Source organism: Leucopleurus acutus (genome assembly GCF_964270905.1).
Source record: "Leucopleurus acutus genome assembly, chromosome: 14".
Taxonomy (NCBI): Eukaryota; Metazoa; Chordata; class Mammalia; order Artiodactyla; family Delphinidae; genus Leucopleurus; species Leucopleurus acutus.
Window position 1 is genome coordinate 875099 of NC_139156.1, and position 21535 is coordinate 896633.

General features: G+C 62.0%; 1 protein-coding gene across 1 annotated transcript in view; it reads right to left on the bottom strand.

The window, feature by feature from the left end:
- INPP5A (inositol polyphosphate-5-phosphatase A) overlaps positions 1-21535 on the bottom strand; it is a 173641-nt gene that overhangs the window by 13341 nt on the left and 138765 nt on the right. The window contains exons 9-11 of the mRNA XM_082853914.1: positions 19397-19481; positions 4325-4420; positions 4119-4193 (exon numbers count right to left, since the gene is read on the bottom strand). Coding sequence (XP_082710040.1) covers positions 4119-4193; positions 4325-4420; positions 19397-19481 — 256 coding nt within the window. The remainder of the gene's footprint in view (positions 1-4118; positions 4194-4324; positions 4421-19396; positions 19482-21535) is intronic.

Here is a 21535-nt window from a genome sequence, read left to right on the forward strand (position 1 = left end):
GGAACCTGCAGGCGGCGAGCGGCCCGAGCCTCGCCCACCGAGAGCTGCCAAGCCTTTCAGCTTCTCCCAAGTTTAACTCAGACTCTTGGGAGAAGAAGAGGAACATCCTGGACACAGTAAGTCCGCGAGGCGTCCCGATGGGCTCGCCGCCCCGTCCTGTGCGCAACGGGCACACGCGTGTCCGCAGAGCCCCGTCCTGTGCGTGACGGGCACACACGTGTCCGCAGAGCCCGCACGCTCGCTCAGTGCCGCTGCTCCGGCCCCTCCGCGGGGCCTCCCGCCGATCCCTCGGTTGGCGGCGGCTGTCGCTCCCACAAGGCCCGCTGCCCGCGTCCGTCCTGTGGGGCCCTGGCGCTCGGGCTGCTCTCCATCTTCGCGTTTGGCGTTCGGCTCAGGACTCGCCGAGCTCCTGAGGACCAGGCCTTCCGGCCCCGCCTTGAGCCTCCAGGCGCTGCCTCCCAGCGACCTGTGAGGTCTGCGCGCCGTGCTGGGGTCTCAGCTCCGCTGTCCGGCTGCGTCCGTCCTGACACTTAACTCACCTGTGGAGACTTCCACCTCAGTGACCGCTGCTAGCACTTCTCATATCTTTTAATCTGCCTGCTTTTTTCCGGGTATGGTATCTGTTTATGTTTCTGATGCTTTCATGTTTTCAATACCTTTAAATCTCATCTTATAATTTTTATCAAGTATTCAGTTATCTGATGTCTGTGGACTCTGTCTACTGTGGAGTGCTTCCTACATGCTTTGTACCCGGGGCTGTGTTTTGTTCCTGCTGCCCCATGGCCCCCACGGCTCCACGCCCTGAGTCCACGGGAATGATGGGGGATGGAGCCACGGCTGCTGCCACAGGAGGCCAGTGTGAGGTGTTTCTGATTAGAAATGACAGTGCATTTCTGTTGAAAGGGTAATCTGTATCTCTCTGAGATTTTTCACAAAGTGGCAACCAATTTCACATGTATCTTTAACATTCTTCTTGATTACAAAGTGAAAAACAGAGCAGGGCGTGTGTAGACAATGATTAAGCGGCAGCTGATCGTACGTATCTGTCAGGCGCTGTCCCGGCTGCACACATTCCTCAGTTACTGCAGAGACGCTGCGCTGATAAAGGGAAAGAGCCGGAAAATCGATGCGCCCCGAGCTGGAGCAGTTGCTACACACCCAGAAAACATCTCTATCCAACAGGCCGAGCGCGGTGGAAACTCACGCGCCCTGCCCTGGGACAGCCGCAGAAAATTTAATCTCTCCAAATCCTCACCAGGGCACTCCATCCTGCAGCCCTGACAGCCACACTTATAATTAATTATACAATTTCGATGGGAATATCGACTAAACAAAGCTATAAATCATAGAAAAAGTCAATAGGCATGGACACATTCAATCATGTCCCAGCCAATGATTACTACTCTTAAAATACAATAATTATTTTCAGAGCCAGCTTGAATTAAATTTCTGTCAGATGGGAACAAGGCTGGTGGTTGATCAAGGATGCGATGGATTTGGGGGCCGAGGCCGGAGCAGCACATCCATCCTGCTGTGGGCGTCTCGCGTGAAGGTAAGATGTCCTCTGAGGGCTCCGCAGGCCATGCATCGTCCCCCAGGGGGGTCTGGACGCCCGCCTCCCAAGTGGGACTGACACGCCGCGCTGCCGGGGCAGTTGCCGCAGAGCCTCGGCCCTGCACCACGGGGACGCACGAGGCCGCCCCCTTCCCCGGAGATTCCTGACCCGACAGGCGGGGCCACGGGCCTTCCAGACCCACGTGTAGACCTCGTCTCTGCTTCGACTCCACTGCGTCTTCTCATCTGAGTCAGCCTCAAACTTCTCCCAGATATTCAAACTAACTTTGCTCCACCTTAAAGGAGCACAATTTCACATGGTGAATAAATACAGAACTAGAGCTTACGTCTAACGGTGACATCTGTAGTTTCCAGGGTGGTGACACATTCTCTAAGTGCTAACCGAGGGCAGCGGGGACTCTGGACCCACCGTGACATCCCCGTGCCCCCCCCCACCCCCGCCCCGCATACCTGCCTCAGGACCCTGTTTCTCCCTCACACGGTGGACCTTCCTTCTCTCCAGTGTCCTGGCTCCTTCCAGAACGTTCTGGCCCCCTGGCCACCCCAGCGCCACTCTCTGTGTCCACCGTTCCCCTCCCAGGGTGTCTCCGCTTTCTGCTCGCCCTGGTAACCACACTGTCCCTGGCTTCGAGGGGCCGTCTCTGTGCTAGGGGCCCTCAAAGCCCACCCCGCCCGCCCTACTCCAAGCTCAGAAGGTTGCACGGCTGCCCAGGGAGCGGACGGCACCCCGAGTCTCCTGGGCACCTCACCCCACACAGGCACACTGAACGCGTCGTGTCCCCAAACCTGCCCCACGTGTTCCGGGCCTGGGAAGTCACAGGACGGCAGCCAGACATGGCCGCGCCCTACAGAGCCTCCCGTCCAGCCCAGCAGGGCCGCAGCTGAGCCGTGAGTGCCGTGTGCTGAGCCCAGGCGCTGCGGGACACAGCAGGAGCCCACCTCACCGGGACCCGAGGCCCCTGCGCAGCCGAGCTGGGAACTGGCCGCGGGGACGCGGGGACGCAGCACGACAGGCAGGGGGCAGTGCGTGAGGCGGCTCGGAGCATCCGCGGGGGCAGAGGTGCCCCCCGTGCGGCTGCAGGAGGGGTGGGGGGTCAGCACAGAGGCCCCGGGCGTGAGCCGCGCCTCGGAGGAGAGGTCAGGGTCCCGGGCTTTACCCGACGGCGGTGGGAGGTGGCCAAGGCCCAAAGCTGGGCCTGACTGGGTGGGCGTGTGACCAGGTCCGGGCGGGCTCCAGGCTGGGGGTGGACAGAGGGGCAGGGGTCGGGAAGGAGGCAGGGGGGGCGACGGCCGGGGGCGGCAGACTCAGACGTGTGGCGAGTCCAGGCCCAGGAGCCGCCGGACGTGCAAGGCGAGGGAGGCCCGGCGGGGGACGAGGGCTTCCGGGGAGGACAGGAAGGTAGGGCGGGTTCACAGGCTGGCAGAGTCTGCTGGACATCTGGAGAGCCCCTCTCCACTTAGACGTGAGCCCTCTTCTGAGCGCCTGGCACGAGAGCTAGGGGTCCTCCCACACAGAGGCATGGAGCCCCCAGCTGGGCCGGTGCCAGTGCTCGGAGGGGCCTGAGGCAGATGCGAGACAGAGGCATCGTCCAGAGCTGGAAACTCAAGACCCAACGGGTGGCCCGGCCACTCAGGGTGCCCAGGGCACAAGAGCTGAGCTGGGGGCAGAGGGGGACCAGGGAGCTGACCCATGAGGGGTGTGGTCCCGGGGGGGACGCTTCGGAGGCAGGCCCTGAAATCCAAGCACATCCCTGGCCTTTGGGATAAAGACGTCCCTGAGGGGTGACAATGGTCTTGGTGGCAAGCAGGTGAGGTGGGGTGAACCGGGAACTGAAAATGGGGACAATGGTACAGACGGCCCCTTACCAGGGCGGGAAGACCAGAAAGGCCCCCAGGAGGCGGGAGGGGGGAGGCACAGGTGCACACCTGGGCGTGCGGTGAGGCTCCCACAGGCGTCCTGACCGCCCTCGGGCGCCGATGCGTCAAAAGCAGGCCCAACTGGCGCACAAGAAGTAAAGGGCACTGCAGGGCCCCCTCGGCTCTCCCGCTGCAGGGGCCGTGCCCGCCGGGTGGTCTGAACTGCAGGCGTCCGCTCACACATACCAATACTTCCCTCTGCACACACACACACGCACACACGTGCGTTCGCAGCCACAGAGATGCCCCCGCAAATTTGCACGGTGGTTCTCTTCTTTCCAAAGGAAGCCCAGGCCTCTGTGGGCCGGCCCTGAACCAGGGTTTCCGCACCCAAAGCTCCTAGCCCTCTGCCTCTCACCGGGGAGGACCCCAGTGTTGAGAGCCATACTGGCCGGCACAGGCAGCGAGGCAGGTGGCCGCAGCCCAGCCGGCGGCAGGACGCGCCCCCACGAAGGGCCCAGTGGAGAAGTGACGGGAGGGTGAGGGTTCAGGAGCCGACCCACAGGCTGTGACGGCACCGGGAAGCATGGTTCTGGGGAAGCGGGGGCGTTGGGAGGGGCCGGGGGCCAGCGCCACCCCACAGCAGCTGCTAGGGGACCAGCCGCACGTCGGATGCCAGAGCTCACCGCGGTGCCATTGTCGTCCCGGAAGACCTCCTGGTTGAAGTAGTCAAAGAGCTTCTTCTCGAGCTGGAGCATCACCTGCCAAGGGAAGGGCCGTCAGAGCAGGCGGGGCCCCACCTCTCCCGCCGCGGGGCCCACCGGGCACGGCACCCCCCGCATCTAGGACAGGCACTGACATTCAGAGCACAGACAGCTGCTCAGGGGCTCACCTTCCGGTCGTTGTCCGACTCTCGGAATATCAGCTTCACGACTTCGTTGGTGTCGGCGGCCCGGACGGTCTGCATCGTGGCCTTTGTGCAGAGAGTCTGGGAAAGACACGGAAGGAGCTCAGTCCCCAGAGACATGCCAGCCCGCTGCCCGCCTCCACCGCTCCCCGACCTCGGCTCAGGGGCTCAGACCTCCCGTGGAGGGACCCGCGGCTCCAGACACGCGGGGCCGCACACCCGGCCCTCTGCCCGCCGCCCCAGGCTGCCCCGAGGACCAGGGACCAGGGGGCCTGTGGAGGCTGGGCAGGGAACAGTCTGACTGGCGGTCCTCCACAGCCACAGCGGGAGGGACAGTGAAGGGCAGCCAGACAGGCCCCGGGGGCAGCACGCGGGACACAGAGGCCAAGCCGGGGGCCCTGGGCAGGGACGCCCACCAGCTGCGGCAGGGCAGACGGAAGGGCACGGGTGACAGGCTGACTGCAGATAGGCTGAAAACTCTATTAAATCCAGACTCCTTTAGAAAATCCTCCCTGTCCCAACCTGGGTGTGGGGCGAGGAAAGGCAGCAGGATGGGGGTTAAACAGGGTTGCTCCCCAGTCAGGACGAGGCTGGAGGCTGGCGCAGAGGCCGCGAGGCCTGGTGCAGTTAGGGGCACCGCAGGGCCGTGCTGACCACACCAACACCGCAGAGACGAAGTGCAGCTCTAAACGGGCTGAGAGACACCCCAGGTGTACGGCAAGTGCTGGCGAGCATGTGCAGAGACCAGGCCCCGCACCCCTCCCTTCGGGAAAGTCCATCCACGCGGAGTCCAGAAAGGACAGAGCGGGGGCCGCGGAGGCCAGGTGGGGTGAGAAGGTCACAGCTGGATTTCAGTTCGTGTGTAAGTTATACCTCGATAGGGCTGTTTTGGAAAAAGCACTAGGTGATTTTTATTAAAAAAAGAAAGTAAGACCACTGAACTAATGTTGACTTAAAAAAAACCCTCTTTGTCTAAGGAGCCCTCGTGAGGTCACTTCACGGCGGAGCCGCGGGGCTCAGAGGCTCAAAGCAGCCAGCTTTGCGGGAGATCCTCCCGCAACAGGCCCCAGGGCCCGGGGAGGCCCGGAAGCCGGAAGCCGATCCCCCTTGGGCCGCGCGCTCCAGGACAGGCATTGACATTCAGAGCACAGACAGCTACTCAGGTCAAGTCCCCCACAGTGGCTTCTGGACTCATGTGTCACAAATCAGTCTGGCCGCCTTCAAACGGCCGGATTAGAACAAGCGCCTGGACCATCCGGCCCAGCGCGGCCACCCTGCCCAGCCCCCGGCGAGGAGGTCACCCCATCCAGATGCTAATGCGCTTAAGTGGCTTAAGCACAGTGAATGGGGAGGGCCCGGCAGGCAGACGGCATTGTAGCCTCTCGACGATTCAGGAAATTCATGGTCTTCTCCCAAAGGCATCTGCTGGAAACTTTTTAAAAAATTGCTTTATCTCTCGCCACTTCAGACGGGCTCCCAGAGGATAAACATCTGACCGGCCCAGCCCTTGGAGGGGCCTCCGCGAGCCTCGGGCCTCTCTCCCACACCCGCCAGGCCTCCTCCCGGGCGGGCCTTTCAATCGCAGTCGTGACCACTCATGCAGAAACCCCTGGGCCAGGGCCTTTCCGGCTCGCCTGCTTACAGTAAGGCATTTTCCTCTTTTGAAAGGAGAAAACAATTTCCCAAATGTTATTCTTAAAGAGCCCTGTAAGATTTATTTCACGATCAGCAGCGGCAGGAAGGGCACAGGAGAGGCGGCCCAGCACTGTCCTACTGGCACCCGGAGCCCCTGGTGTTTCACTTGGAATTTAGGGGCACAGGCTGCTGGGGCGGTGCCCACAGGACCCCACGCCGGTGTCAGCCCAGAGGCGCAGCGTGCAGCGTTTCCTGCGAGTCCCGCAGTCTTACAGCCACTGAAGCCGCACAGCCCCCTGGGGCTCAGGGCGCCTGTGCAGCTGGCCCCGCTCCTCCCAGAGCTGCCCCCCCATTGCCCCCATCCCGCCGTCACAAACGCTCCCCACCAGGGTCCAACTTCTATGCAGACAGAGCCCCTGGGGTCCCCACAGGCGAGCCCACGAATGCGGCCTTACAGAACCCACCCTGCTCTCTGCCAGACTGGCGCGGGGGTGGGGGGACAGCCAGCCCCGCACCCGAGGACAGGCCCTGGGGTCAGCCAGGAGCTGGTCAGGAACATTCGAGTCTGAGAAGCCTGACCTGGGGGATACGGCGGGTTTCAGAGTCTGGGTCACGACGCGCCTTCTGGAAAGTTTGGGCGGTAAGTTTCCGTCTGTGGAGGTCAGAGGCACACCGGTCGTTTTCTCATTGTAACTGCTAAGCTTCTAAATGGTAAATAAAAGCCATAAGGCTCTCTTCTGTGCATCCACTTCGAGAGGTAGTAGGCATTAAAAAAAAGCGTCTCAGTTGCGTTTACTGATGGCTCGCCAAGGCTTCAGACCCAGTTATTGTGATTCCAGAGACCCGGCTTCTGTCTGGACCCAGCACGCTGGGCCTGGAGGAAGGGGATTCCCCCAGGAGCCCCAGCTGACACACCCCCCAAGTTTCCAAAGGACCCAGCGTAGGCCGGGCCGGTGGGCACCTGTGGTCGGCGGGCACCTGTGGTCGGCGTCCAGGACGTGCAGTGTATACAGGGGGGCACACCTGGGTCTGGGTGTCGGGGTAACTAGAGAGATGGTAACCGTGTAACTGAGCTAATGGAGCCGGGTTCCAGGTGGAGGGCCCTGGTGGGGCAAAGGCCGGGGTGGCAGCGTGAGAGGTGGAGACAGGGCCTGAGGGGGGCTGGGGGCAGGCAGGGAATGGCCGGCGGGCCACACGGTGTGGAGGAGAGCTGAGGGGACGCAGCCTGTCTTACAGAGCTCACAGGCGGCCAGGACAGAAATTCAGGGCTTGCCCCATAGTCACAGGCCTGCCCAGCGGCCCAGTGGGTTTGTTCTCTCCTCAGAGGTAAAAAGAGAATCAGAACACACTTCCATTCTACCTATTTTCTCCACCTGAGAAAACACAGGAAGCGATGCAGGTATTGGAAGCATATTTCGAATGAACACGAATAGCTGGTCTTGCTTCTGTCTGCAAAGCCCGGTGTGGCCTGGGGACTGCGTCTGGGTCTCTCTCCACCGGAGTCGAGAGTCCCGACGTGAGCGTGCAGGGGTCTCTGAGGGACCCCGAAGAAGCCCACCGGCCCACAGCCCGAGTGTGGGCCCTGCCCTGCGGGTTCTAGACCCTGCGGAGGGTGCGGGCACGGGGAGGGGTCAGCAGGCGCTGGGGCTCGCCCCCCAGGGTGCTCCCTGCCAGCCTGGCACGCGGCGCCCTCCCCTCGTGCCCCGCAGGACGCTCGGGCCTGCAGACGAGGGGCCGGGCTCAGGGGGCCGCCTCCTGCCCCAGCGACGCCTCGTTCCCGAGTTATCCTGGCAGCTGTTTACGAGTCGGACACAGACTGGGTGCTGGTGGAGGCACGGACCCCCTTCCGGCAGCCACAGCCCCCCGGGACCCCGAGAGCCACAGGCACCCCCCGTTCTCAGCGACGGGCCTCACGCCCTGGCTTCTAGGAGGCTCCGAGGAGTGCCAGGGTCCCCTGGACGGCTGGGCACAGACAGGTGACCAGGAGTTCAAGCTGCGGGGCGTGGTGGGCAGCAGGGGACGTGCGTGCAGTCCATCCCTGTGGCCTCCTGCCCCCTGCCGCTCTGGTTTCCCCCACACACCTGCACCCGGGGAAGGGGGCTCGTCAGGGCCTGAGCTCAGAAGCGGTGAGCGGGGTCACCATCTGGCGTGCCGTCACTCATGGGGCTGCACAGAGGGTGGGGCAGGTTTAATCCTGATTTCAGGCAGCGAGCAAACCGGTGTGGCCAGATGACTGCGGCGGTCTCAGGTACAGGCAGTGGCCGACCCCGTGCGTCTCTCCACAGAGCCCTCTGCGCTCTTCCCCTCCACGTGGGGAGCAGCGAGGTTTAAACGAAATCAAAACGAACCACCAAGCCACCCTGGCATCCAAATTCAGACACTCCCAGCAGGTGCTGGAAACGTTCTAGCTCATTCTGAGTAAGAGGACAGCGCTCCTCTTTCTATTGAAACGCAGACCCCCTGCAGGACAGAACGCGGAGCCCCCATTTCTGCCTGGGCCCCCAGGAGAAGCTCACACCACAGAACGGGCCCCCAGAAACAGGGACCAGCGGGACCAAGGGCGTCCAGCCCCCTGGAGGTCCAGCATTCTCTCAGCGGCGCCCACCTGCCAGTGACAAGGCCGCTTCCGGTCAAGGGCGTGGGTGGCGAGCCGGCACCTACACGGGATCCCCCGTCCCCCGCTCAGACCTTGGGGGCTGGATTAACCTTTTTTTCCATCAAGTGGAAAATACAACAGCCTTGAAATGAAAAATAACCCGAAGAGCGGCTTCCTGACGTTGTGGAGCCCTCCCAGCCCCGCAGGGTCCTCTCTGTCCCCGTGGTGGCATCCCGCCGCCTGGGGCCTGGCGTCCAGCTCCTCTATTTGGACACGGGCCCTCTGGAAGGACAGCCAGCAGCCTCCAATGTGAGGTCCGCTGCACACCGCGTCCCACCAGACTGGACACAGCTTCTGCGCCGCTGGGGTCCTTCCCAAGTGAGGACGGGGCGGGAACTCCACCTGCCCCGTCACAGAGCCACATGTTCCCGAAAACACAGGGAGCTGGTAGCGTCCTCACCTCCCCCTCCCCTGACCACGTCAGGGACCCAGCTTGGCCGTCCGCGCCTGGGCAGTGGGTCACCGCTGGGGAGGGTGAGCTGGCCGCCCTGTTTTAGCCTTGGACGAGGCTCCTTCTGGCCCCATGGGAGACTAATGAGCCGGTCTGGACGGAAGCGCTGGTTCTGCAGCGAAGGGCCAGGCCGGCCAGCTCCACACCGTTACTGTGCGGAGGGGCCAGGGGGAGGGCGGGAGGCTGGCGGGTGGGCTCCATGCCTGGCCCTTGGCGTGCGACCCCGCTCCGGAGCTTTCATCCCCCGACAACTTCACGCAGGAAAACACGCGGACCCTCTGATAGCGTGAAATCGGAAACAAAGCCGGGGCACAAAGAGGCCGACCGGCCGTGGCCATCGGTTCTCTCTTCAGCCACAAACGTGCGCATACGACCGACCCCCAAGAAGCTGAAAGGAAAAGCACGTCAAAGAAACATGTCCTCAAGGGCTTCAACACAGCGCAGACGTGTGTGCCCCTGGGTGAAGATGCTCGGCGGGGCCGCCGGCCTGGCCTCTGGCATCTCAGGGGAGACGCGGGGGAGCCCTGGCCCCGCCCGGCCCCTCGAGGACCCTCCACCCACCGACATCCGTGGCCTCATCTCCTGCGCAATGTCAAAAGGACAGTGACCCTGCTCTGGAGGCCCCGCGTGAGGGGGTGGCTGGCTGCTCTGAGTTGCGTTTCAGACGCAGAGCGTGAGGCCAGAAAGGCCCAGACCTCCGACGGGGGTGGGGCGCTGTGGGGAGCCCAGCCTCCACTCGCCACGGCCCGGGGACGGGCGGTGGCCCCCGCTCTGGCCACTCCCGTGGGGCTTGGCTCTGGGTCCACCTGCTGGAAGCAGAAGAGGGAACAGAGCAGGTGCTTCATCAGCTGTGTCTGCAGCCCGGCTGCCGGCACCTCCCGGGAGCAGGGGCCGGAGACGCCCCGCCCACCTGCAGCCACGCACGGCCGGCCTTGAGCCCGGCTTCCCACCGGCCCGCGCTCAGCTCCTGTTCCTCTGCGCAGAGGGGTCCGCGCTCCGGGAGCGGAAGCCGTCGGGGAGCTGGAACAGGGTGAGCTCCTGGTTCCAGCAAGCCGCAGCCACAAGCAGCTTCTCCTTCCTGCGGGGGCGGCCATCTCCTCCCCAGGCACTCGGACACCCTCGCCGTCTCTGTGCTGCGCGTCCAGCAGGAACCAGGCCGAGGCCAGCAATTTGCACCCGAGGAGCTCGGCATGGAGCTGCCGCCCCAGCTGGGCTGCAGGGCCCTGAGTCCTTGGGGTCCCCCCCGAATATCACGGAGACGTCAGAGAAACCGGGCCTCGGCACGCACACCCTTCACTGAAAACCAGCCAACCAAGGGCGTCAGGGAGAAGCTCACCCCGTCCCATGGCTGTTCTCGTCATCAAGTTCACCCCCGTCCCACGGCTGTTCTCGTCATCCTGTTACTTTTGGTTAAATTCTAGCCATAAAAATGTCTACAAATAAACGCTCCGTCTGCATCCTCCTGCAGCACAGACCACAGGGAGAAAGAGAAGGATTTCTGAACGGTGGCGCGCAGACAGACCTGAGTCCTTTACATGGTTTTCTTCAGAACAAGTTAATGGAAAATCATTACCTTTTGCATTTAGAGTTTTTTCAAATGAGTGGAAAACAGATCCCGCTCTAGAGGATAAACGTGACCTTTTCTGCGATGACTCTCCCCGTGACTCTGGACGTTAACCCGGGTCTGCCTCCTGCTGTGCTGCACCCCCTTAACCCCACACCTGCCTCAGCTCTGGAAGGAGAACGGGGTCCCGACCCGGGCTGCCCAGATCCACCTCTTGGACTCGAGGGGTTAAAGGCTGCCTCTGGCACCTCACTCACAAGCCAGCGTGTGGGAGGTGTGGGTCCAACGCTGGGTCACTGTGAGGTGGGCACGGAGAGTCAGCCAGCCAGCCCCGTGCCCTGGACACCCACCCACCCGCCAGGAACAGGAGAGAAGCACCATCCGTCCCAGGGATGGGCCAGTCCTTGGTCACCAGCGTCTACAGACGTCATTTCAGTCCTAAAGGCGTCCAGGGAGCAGAGAAGAAGGGACGCAGAGTCAGTGGCTTCAGAACCTGCCTCGGTCATAGGTAACTCATGGCTCCGCAGGAAAGTGCTCAGAAAAAGTCTTCACGAACCCTCTGACCATCCCCTTCGGGGCAGACACGTGCCACGGCCTGAAAAGTAGGCGCTGGGCAGACAGATAGAAATGCGTCTCGGAGCCGCCCGCACCGCCTGCGGCCGGGTGAGCAGGTCTCAGGGTACACGCTGCCGTGGGAGCCCCCGGGGGACAGCCGGGGCCACTGAGCCTGCGACAGGAACAGCACCTCCCAGCGCACGGACATGTGGTCCAACAAGCTCCAGCCTAAGCTTCAGCTTCCTTCCCTATCACACACGCACACACAGCCCCTCGGCGCGCGCGCGCACACACACACACACACACACACACACACACACACGCGCACACACACACACACACACACACACACACCCCTTCTGGAGAGCAAGAACCCTGGTTGCCTGGCCCGTGCTCAGCTCCAGGGCCCCTCCAGTGGTGGCCAGGCCGGCCCGAGGCCCAGGAGGTCACCGTGCTCTAGGGGGACGGTCTGCGGCCAGGTGCCGGGCCGTGACGGCTGTCCCTGGGTGTCGGGGGGCGGGGAGCTCGTGTAGTTAAGACGAGGCCACTGGGCAGCGTCTTGCCTCTCAGCTGCACCAAGTGGGGCCCAGAGCAGGCGCCCGCGAGAGCCATGAAGAAACACACACCCTGCTGCCTCGGCCGCAGGAGGGGCCTGGCAGGGACCCTGCCCTCGGGGGAGCTCAGCAGAGCGCTAACTTCCTCGGTTTTCAGGGTCCCAGTGGCCTGCCTGACACAGAAGGACCGTGCTGGGTGCGCGCCGAGGACCTGAGGCTGAGCAGGGCGGTGGCCGCGTCGGGCTTTCACCAGGAAGCACCGTGGGGAGGTCGTCCTGCATCGGGCGGGAGCGACCCCGAACACCCCCATTCCGTTTACTCTGATTTCCCCAAGGAAGACCCTTCTGGAGAAGTGCAGCTTTTCAGAGGTTTTCCTGGCAAACCCCAGCCCCCGGGAGGAGGGACATCCTTGATGACCGAGAGCACATGGACTCCGAGTGCCTGAAGGCGCAGACGGCGCCGGGGTCCGTGAGAGGCGCTGCTGTGAGGCCGTGTCAGCGTCAGAGGCGCCTTCGTCCTTTTTGTTCTGTATCATCAGCTGTTCACGAGAACAACAACCACCATAAAGACCCTTTCATCTCCTCCCCGAGACGCCCCGCCAGCTCCCAACCCGCTGACGGAGGGGCGACAGCGCCCGCCCGCGGCCGGCTGCGCAAACCAGGGGAGCTTGACTGAGTTTTCTAGAAGGAAGCAGCGCGGGCTCTTTCTAGGCTCCTGTCCAGCAGGACGGGACTGCCGCTCGGGGGTCTCCCTGCCCGCAGGGGATCCGGCCGGGGGACCTGCCACGCTCCTGGTCTGGCCTCTTGAGAACGTCCCCAGCCTTCCACAGACACACCAGGGCTCAGACCTGCCGGGCAGTGGGGGACAAGGGGCAGGGGGGAGAGCAGGACCCCTTGTCACCTCCTTCTGTCTCCCCGGGACAGACTCCCTGCCCCTGTCCCCTGCCTGCCTCTGTTTGCAGAAAAACTTTAGCCTCCTAGGCCTTCCCTGAGTTCCAAAGAATAACTTGAATCAGAGAAGTGAGAAAATGCAGAAACAGGCTGGGGACAGTTCACGGGGCCTTACGAAGGGCCGGCACAGGTAACGACCAGGTGCGATGCCCCCTCCTGGCTGAGTGGGAACCCACCCTCGCCAGGTCGCATGTGCAGCCAGAGGGCAGGAGGCTGGGTGGCAGAAATGCCCGTGGTCTGGGGCAGGGGCTCAGGCCACCGGGCAGCCTGCAGAGTCTCCCTGGCCGCACTGTGATGCGGGGCGGGCTGTGCGGTGCCCCTGGTCCTCTTCCAAGGCGGGCGTGGTTAGTGCTGCGACCCCGGCTGTTGGGGCACCGCCTGGGCTCCCACCCCCCCGCCCTGCCCCTGCCCCACGAACATGAGCGTGGGGACGGCTGCTTCCTCCGAGAAGCCAGGGTCCTCACAGGCCCTGCTGGCACCTGAACCTGTACCTGTCAGCAACCGGCAACCGGTTTTTCAAAACAGCCGCCAGCCTCCAAAAACGCATCCATCACCACGGCTGTCAGCGGTGACGGACGGCAGGTGGGTGTGGCTGGGGCGCGCGGAGATGGGAGCGCCTGGCACCGCTGTCACCCTTTGTCACTGGCCAGCTGAGCGCCCAGCTGCCAGTTGCCACTGCGCAAGGCATGAAACATACTCTCTGAGCAATCCCGCCGGCGGAGCTGAGTGGGAGGCTGCATCATTAATTCGTTCGGGACGCACAGCCCGTTAGACGGCACACGATCGTGGTGTTTATAGTTTGTCTGTTTTAATTACGGCTTAAGAGGTGCCAAGTTTGATCGCAGGATCATCTTTTCAGTTCTGCTAGGCAAGCATGTTTGTATTAATTTGCATCTGAAACGCGAAGCTCTAATTCCGGGGGTGGGAGGGGCAGCCGTTCACTTTGCACAAAGCACTTCTTTCCGACGTTGGCGCCAGCCAGATGCCCGCGACCCCTTGCTGCAGAGGACCGGTGGGTGTCCAGCTTGCCCTGGAGCCCCTCGCCGACTTGTCCTTCCAGGAGCCCCTGCCCGCTGCAGCCTCTTTCTCCCTGCAGGTCAGGATGCTCGTGTTTCCGGAAGGACCTGACTCCCCTCCGGGAGCTTCCAGGAGCTTGGCGGGGTGAGCACCAGAGGCAGGGCGTCCCTGGGCATCTCAGGGGCCCAGGGCTGGGGAGGGTGTACCTGCCACTCTAGTGGGGGACCAGCAACCAACACCAAAGCCCAGCCAAGCCGGCACAAAGGATGACCTCAACTTCCCTCTTCAAGGGGGTGACCTGCCACCTCCAGACAAGACGACGCCGGCAGACGGAGGTCCCGCATCCCCATCCCTGCGTCTCCTCGGACCTTCTGACCCGCACGACTGCAGGGCTGTCTGGGGTGCTCGTGGTCACCTTGGGTGCTACGCTGACCTTGGGCAATCTAGAAACCGTCTGTGGGGTGACCCACCAGCTGAGGACACCGGCCTCCCCAGGAATACGGGTCGGGGCCGGCATGGCCTCTCCCACCCCAGGACCCGGTCTGTAGGCACGAAACGCCGGTGTCTCTAGAGGGTCACCGCTGAGGGCAGCCACTCACCCAGGGAGGGGACAGCTCGAGGCCTGGGCCCCGGCTCAAGCCGTGGTGCGCCTTGCTCTGACCGGTGCTCTTCCTGGGCCGTGTTGTTTGGAAGGAAAGGGCACAGTCCTTGGAGGGGGTGGGGCAGAGGATGAGCTGCCTGCATCCCAGCCCCCTCCCCCTCTTCCCGGTGCCCCAGTGCCCACCTGGAGGCTGCCTGCCACCCTCAGTGATGCCCCCGAGCACTGCCTGAGAACCTGCAGGACCCTGTGGCCCCAGCCAGGCCTTGCCCACCAGGCGGCCCATCCCCAAATGTGCCCCGCTGACTCCCCGCTGTGCAAGTCGCAAGAAGTGGCCACCTTCACCTCCATACACGGCTCTCCTGTAACAGGCAAAGCCCCGAAGAGGTGTCCCGGAGCCACGGAACGCCCGGGCGGCCTCGTCCTCACGCTGCTCTGCACGTTCTGGGAGCTGGGACGGCTGGTAGGTCTCGAGAAGCCATCCACTCGGTCTAACAACCTTTCGGGAAAATTTGGAGACCTCTCCTCTGGTGTCCACAGAGTTTCTGTAAGTTGTTTCTACAGTTAGAAACCCTTTCAAAAAGCCATGCGGGCCAGCAGACTGTGACGTTCCAAGAGGTGCTTCCATGGTGTTTTAAAATTCAAGACCTAAACAGGTAGCTTAATGAATGCCACTGAAATTAATCTTTAGCAAAAGAAACTTGGCCTCTTTCAGTTAAACTTTTAGATCTAGCTTTGCCCACAAGTATGTTTCTGAGTTAGCATCGATCTCTCCAGCGGTGGGAGAGGAAATGGGGCTCTGGCAGGAAGGGGGCTGCAGAGCATCCCCAAGTCCACGTCCACCCAGACCTCAGCCCACGACTGTTTTGTCAACCAGGGCCTTGGCAGATGTGACGGGTCAACGTTCTCGAGCCGAGCTCACCCTGGATTCAGGGTGGCCCAAGTGCAGTGACTGTCCCCACAAGGACAGTGAGGCAGGGAGGAGGCACGTGAGGCCGGAGCAGAGGCAGTGATGACGCGGCCACAGCCCAGGGGCGCCTGGGCCACCGGAGCTGAGGAGGCAGGAGGGAGCCCCCTGACCTCAGACTTCTGCCTCGAGACCAGTGTCCCAGCTGCCGGCTGGGGACACGAAACGCAACACAGGAAGGTGCCGCCAGGCACAAGCTGTGTCTTCCGTGGGGACTTCAGAACATACCAAGTTCATTACAATTTTCTTCATCAGCTGGACACGTCTGGGGCCAAAGGTGACGTGACAACCCGGAGGGGACACGCGGGCGCAAGGGTGGGGTCCGGGTGTCACGCGCTACGCTATCCGCCTACGACTCCCCCGTTGGGTCCCTGCTTCTCCGCCAGGGCGCTCGGCCGCGGGACTGCATGGCAGCTTCCTGCTCAGCCTGGATGCTTTGTGAACAGCTGATGACTGTGCTGATGAGGCGTGAGAGGATGGTCTTTAACCCCTAGGGCTAAAGTCTTCATTTGACCAAACGGTCCTAAAAACTCGCTATACCAAAAATCATACTCCACGTGCTGGGAATAAAAATCATTTCCCATTGGTTTCCTTTACTTACACAGTAAACTGTGTGCAGAGATGTAAGTTTTCGTCAACTGAACAGCCATTTATCCACAGGATAGATGGACCGTATGGTTTAAAGAACCACGTGCACAAGAAAACCCTCCAAAAATTAATGCACGAACCTTAGACACATCTGTTTATTCATCGAGCAAGTAATTCAATTAAACACCATTGATTCCTCCCTCCTTTGAAAGTGCCAATTTCACAGCCCTGGACAACGGAGCGCTGGGTTTCTCACGTGTGCGGGTGCACAGCCAGAGCAAACACTCCCTGGCAGCAGCGGGGCAGGGGCAGTGTCCAGCGAGCTGTCGTGGGCAAGCCCAGAGCTTGGGGGTGCGGGGGTGTCCTGGTGGCATTCAGGTCCACTTAGATGCGCTGCCACACTCCGGGCGGCTCCCAGAAGAGGCTGCGAGGAGACTAACGGAGCCCTGGGTGAAGCCGCCGGTTCCGCGAGGGAGACTCCGTGTGCCCGGAGGACGAGGGTCTCCTGGAGCCGCCCCGCTCCGCCAAGCCCAACGCCTACCAGCAGGCCCGCCGGGAAGAGCTGCTGCTCAAAACGACCACGTCCCCTTGGGATGCAGTGGGACCTCCTCGGGCCCGAGACCGCCCTCGCCACGCCCCCTCACCAGAACCCACTCTCCCGCGCGGGGTGGGGTGGGCGGGGCTGGCGGGGCGGAGGGCCTCTGCTTCCTGCCCCCCTGTGGTGGGCGGCCCGCCTGGGTCAGCCCTCGTGTGCCCTTGTGTGCCCAGGACCCGTCCCTGCCGTGGGTCCCTCTGACCTCTCAGGACTACTGACATGGGGTCCCCAGCACAGTCCAAGGGGCTTGCGATTAAGGCACATGGAAATGCGTAGCCTAGAGCAGACAGATGATTGACTGTTTAGGAAATGACCTCCTGGGGGAAGGGGCCACACAGATGCGTAACGTCTGTGACTCTTACCAGCAGCAGAACTGCTGCTCTGCACCTGACCTCACACACAGCCGCCCACACAGGGAAGGGGCAGACACTCCGTGCCCCACACCTTCCCAGGTGTGCTCACCAGCTGCCCGGACAGCGGGACACCAAGGCCGGGGGCAGGTCCAGGGGCGGCCAGGCCAAGGGAAGCCGAGGGCCGGGGAGGCCAAGGTGGGGTCCGCAGGGGCCCAGGAGGGGAAGCTTGTGCACATAGTTCCGCTTCCCTGAAAAATCAGCTGTTTGTGAGAACTGCCTACAAAAAACAGCATTTCCTGTAGTTCCTTATCTAAGTCAGTTAACTAGTTGGAAAAGCGCTCAAGAACGAAGATCCCCTGTACTTTCCTGAAGGAAGAGGAACTTATTAAAACCTGGGCAGTCCACCAAATATCGAGGCTTTTGGCCTGGAACCTTCAGGCTGTTGGTCCTTGGAGACGCTTGGGGCCCCCGGGTGGCCTTCAGAACAATGCGCCCATCGGGGGTCTCCCTGTGGATCCACAGACCAGGCAGCCCCTCAGTACGCGGGGGCGAGCCCTCTCCCTCCTCCGCGTCTGGCCCTCAAAGCGCTGCTGCTCAGGGGACGAGCTCGGGCTGTTACTGACCAGGAAGTGAGCGCCTACGTCCCTGCTCAGGCTCTGCCCCCTCTCACTCACGGTCAAGGACGTGTGGCCGTGGGTCCTGTACCACCAGCCCCGACATCCTGATGATACGGGGCTGGGCTGCCAACTCTGGAGGAAACACAGAAGGATGGAGCGCCCAGCCGCGGGCAGCGCCTCCCTGGCCGAGTCCAGGGTCCATCAGGACCCCGGCCAGCACCGGCCACCTGTGCGGTCACCGTGTGGCAGGAGTCCTTCCTCTAGGGGATGGGACGGGTCCCTGAGGTGAAGCCAAGGTCTGAAGGTGAAGGGTCAGGAGAAAGGGCGCCGGGCAGAGAAGCCTGGGGAAGGGGAGGGGGTCACAGGATCAGCGGCAGCCACACGTGTCACGGCCCAGCTCCGCTCACGCCCCCTCACGCCCGCTCACGCCCAGGGCCGTGTCCTCCCGCTTCCCACTCAGTAAGAAAAGGAAAGCACGACTCTGCAGGAGCCTCGGCGCCCCCCATGGAAACCGGAGCCCCGCCCGCGCCACACGTCCCGTGACCATTCCACCCGCGTCCAGAGCCGCTGCCCTTTTTGTGGCATTTGTTCTGCTGGCAAAGAAAAGGCCACTTTGGAAACCTCCCGGACTTTTCCCAACGCGCCTGCGGCTGGCGGCTCCTGTCCGTCGGCTCCGGTCTGTCCAGGGCCCTTAGACGGGGCCCTCGGGCGAGCAGAGAGGCCGTTCCAGCACAGCAGGCTCCCTGCGCCCAAGTACCAGCCGGAAGTGACCTGCGCTCGGGGGCTCACCCCAGCAAAACCAGCGCGGCTAAAATACCAGAGGAGGCACTGTTGGCGAGGGCGCCTGGCCTGCGGGCACTGGGCCGGGCTCCCCACGCCCCTCACAGCATCACACGTGCACTGGCGGATTTCAACAGGCGGGCATCGCACCCATGGCTCAAAGGCACGGAACCCATGGGACCTTGGATCCAAGTTGCTGATTGAGCCAAACTCAAAATGAGGAGGGGAAAAGTCAGCAGAACCAAACACAGGATTTCATGGTCCTCAGTGGAATTCATCTGTCTATTTGAAAACACTCCGAGTGGTCGAAAGCCCCCTCCCCACACTCAGGCGCCTCTCACGGCTCAGTTTTAAAACAGAATCTTCTGCCGAGAAGGAAGGATTACTTGTACCTGAGACGCCAAAGGAAGATGACAAGAGGGGACCCCCGGGGTCTCCCCCTGCTGTCTCCACCATCACTGCAGGCACACGCTTGTGTGTGCCCTGCTCTGGACAGGCCTGGGCTGGACCCTGCACGCTGTGGTCTCCCTCCTGCACCTGGGTCTGGGTGGACCCGCTCACCTTGGGCGGCCGGCAGGCCCCCTTCGCTGCGGCCTGGGGCCCTGCCATCAGCACTGCAGCCCCAGGAGAGCGGGGCAGGCGCGGCAGCGGGGCTCAGGACCGCAGACCCTCTGGGAGAAGCCGGCCCCACGCAGAGGAGACCACGCTCCAGGCCACGTGGCGGGACCCGGTGGCGCCGACGAGCTGGCCTTCCGACCCGGTCGCCTCGCGGCTGGTGCCCATCCAGGTTCCACCTGCGCCTGCTACTCAGCGGGAGCGTCACCCAGGGGCCTGAGGGCACCCAGGAGATTCCCACAGCTGGGGGGAACTGGCGCATGCAGCTGACCAGGGGCTGCCTTCTCACAGGTAGCTTCCTCCTCTTTCCTCTCCCGACGGTCAACAGAGGAATCTCCAGGCTCAGCACACATGTGCTGAGTGACCCGACCACTACCCAACTACTCGTTCGGAGGGGCTCCCATAACAGCCCCCTTTTGACAGTAAAACGTTCTCCATTAGGAGTTTCTGCCTTAAATAGAACCAGTGAGCAGGACAGTGGGAACACGCCCGTCGAGGATCACGGGCTTCCGCTGTCTTCCCAACATGACCGAACACGCGTGAGGCTCCCGGCGTGGCCTACCTCCACCACGGACTTGGAATCCAGTCGGAAGTTGAAATCGCCAAAGACAAAGTAGGACGCTTTCTCGAATCGCTGGTCAATGATTCTGGGAGGAGAGAAGCAGAGGGGGTTACTGAGGCACGGCGCCCGCCACGCCCGGCCTCTCCCCGGGCTCCCTACCACGCATTTCCCACCGCCTCCTGCTGAAGGACGCTTGCACCCCAGTGACTGTGATCAACACGTGTTCCCCAGACGGCTCCCAGCTTGCCAGCACTGAGGTGTGCGCCAGCGCGGTCCCATCCGCTGGGCCGGGGCCGTGAAAACCACGTTTGGCGTGCAACGACAGCCTGCGCCAGGGAAGGAAAAGGGCCACGCCACACGCCAGACACAGGAGAGCAGCCAGGAGCGGGCAACCCACATGAGCCCAGGACGCCTCCGTCTGGTCCGTGGACAGTTCCTCCCATTGGTGGTGGACACCTGACCTCATTCTCAGCGTTGTAGCTTATCCCCACGTGGATGTTTGGAAGCTACAAAGTGAGAGTGACTATGTCTTTTTTTTTAAGCTAAGTATTGCCTGGCTCAAAAAACTTTTTCCACGTATTTTAAATCAATCACAATTTATTTCATAGAGATTTTTCAGCTGAGAAACGCACACACGGCAAACGTGACAGTGATATGTCAGTGTCACCCCCACCCCGGCCCCGTACAGACCTCTCTTCCCCGGTAAGAGGCCAGGACACCACCCAACCCCGATCCTCCGCTCACTCACTCCCCCACCCTTGGTGGCAGCAGGGTCCCGGCTGCACTGGCCTCAAGGGCAAAGGAAGCAAGTGCGGGTCACTTCCAACTCAAAGCGGAATGCGAACCACGGCTAACGAGACAGCCCGCAGAGCAGACGTGTGGTCTGGGCAGAAGGGAAAGGAGGTTCAGTGACCCAGGTCCCCAGTTCCACTGCCCATCGGTGGCTGCATTGACACCCCCGCCGAGAAGGAGCAGCAGGGCCCACGGGCACAGCGTGGAGCGCCGCCCCCATGGCCCACGTGCTGCGATGGACTCTGAGAAAATAAATATTAAAGGCAGGCAAAGCCGGGAGCACCCCTCGCCCAGATCAACTCAGAAATATCTGGCCGGCACCGAGAAACCTGGGTGCCACCGCCCTGCCTCGTCCGGCCCCCAGTGCAGAGGGAGCAGGCGTGCCCCCAACCCTGGAGCGGCCTTCCCAACTTCATGCACTAGCCTGAGAAAGGAAAGGTGACTGACAGCGATGACATCACCGCTGTTTCACGACGGTGGCCGCTGGCTGGAGGGACAGTCCCGTCCGCACCCCCGGGGACGGCAAGCTGGTGGCTTCTGCTCACGCCTGGCCTGCTTTCCTTTCTGGTTCCTTGCCTCCTGCTTTTTCAACTCCAAGAGTTTCCCTGTGAAGTGTGATGGTGATGCTGTCTGTGCTCACGGTACCTGTCATGCACGAGCCTTAATTTTCACGCAGGAAACACACCCACGTCCCCCCAGCTGCTGGCCCTTCTCCCCCCAAGGCTGATTCCCGACAAGTCCTTCTCTCATCTTCCTGGCAGAGTCTGTAGCGCAGACTTTAATCCATCTGGAATTACGTGTGAAGAAGGGGTCTTAGTTTATCGATTTTCCCAACAGTCGGCTGATCCAAACCCTTTATTAAACATTCAGTCCTCTTCCCCTTGAGTTTGTGCAGAACAGGAGTCCCTAGATTACATGGGTCTTTTCGAGACTCTCCTTTTCTGCAGATCTTTTATCTATTCCTGTTGCTTTTAAATCATAGGACTTCTCATGGGGAAGCCCTGCTTGTTGAAGTTCTTCTAGGAATTGTCTCAGCTGTTTTCATATTTTCTCGCATGTTAATTGCTGTATCACGGAGCTAAATTCCACAAAAAGTCTTGTTTTCCTGTTTAGTTGGATTGATTCTCACACATGCGAATTTGAAGACAAAGGACGTATTTTAACAGATTGTCATTAACGGTGCAGATGACAAGTGACGTCACTTCTTGTGTGAAAAGTTAAGTCTTTCTGGGCTTCCCTGGTGGCGCAGTGGATGAGAGTCCGCCTGCTGATGCAGGGGACACGGGTTCGTGCCCCGGTCCGGGAGGATCCCACGTGCCGCGGAGCGGCTGGGCCCGTGGGCCATGG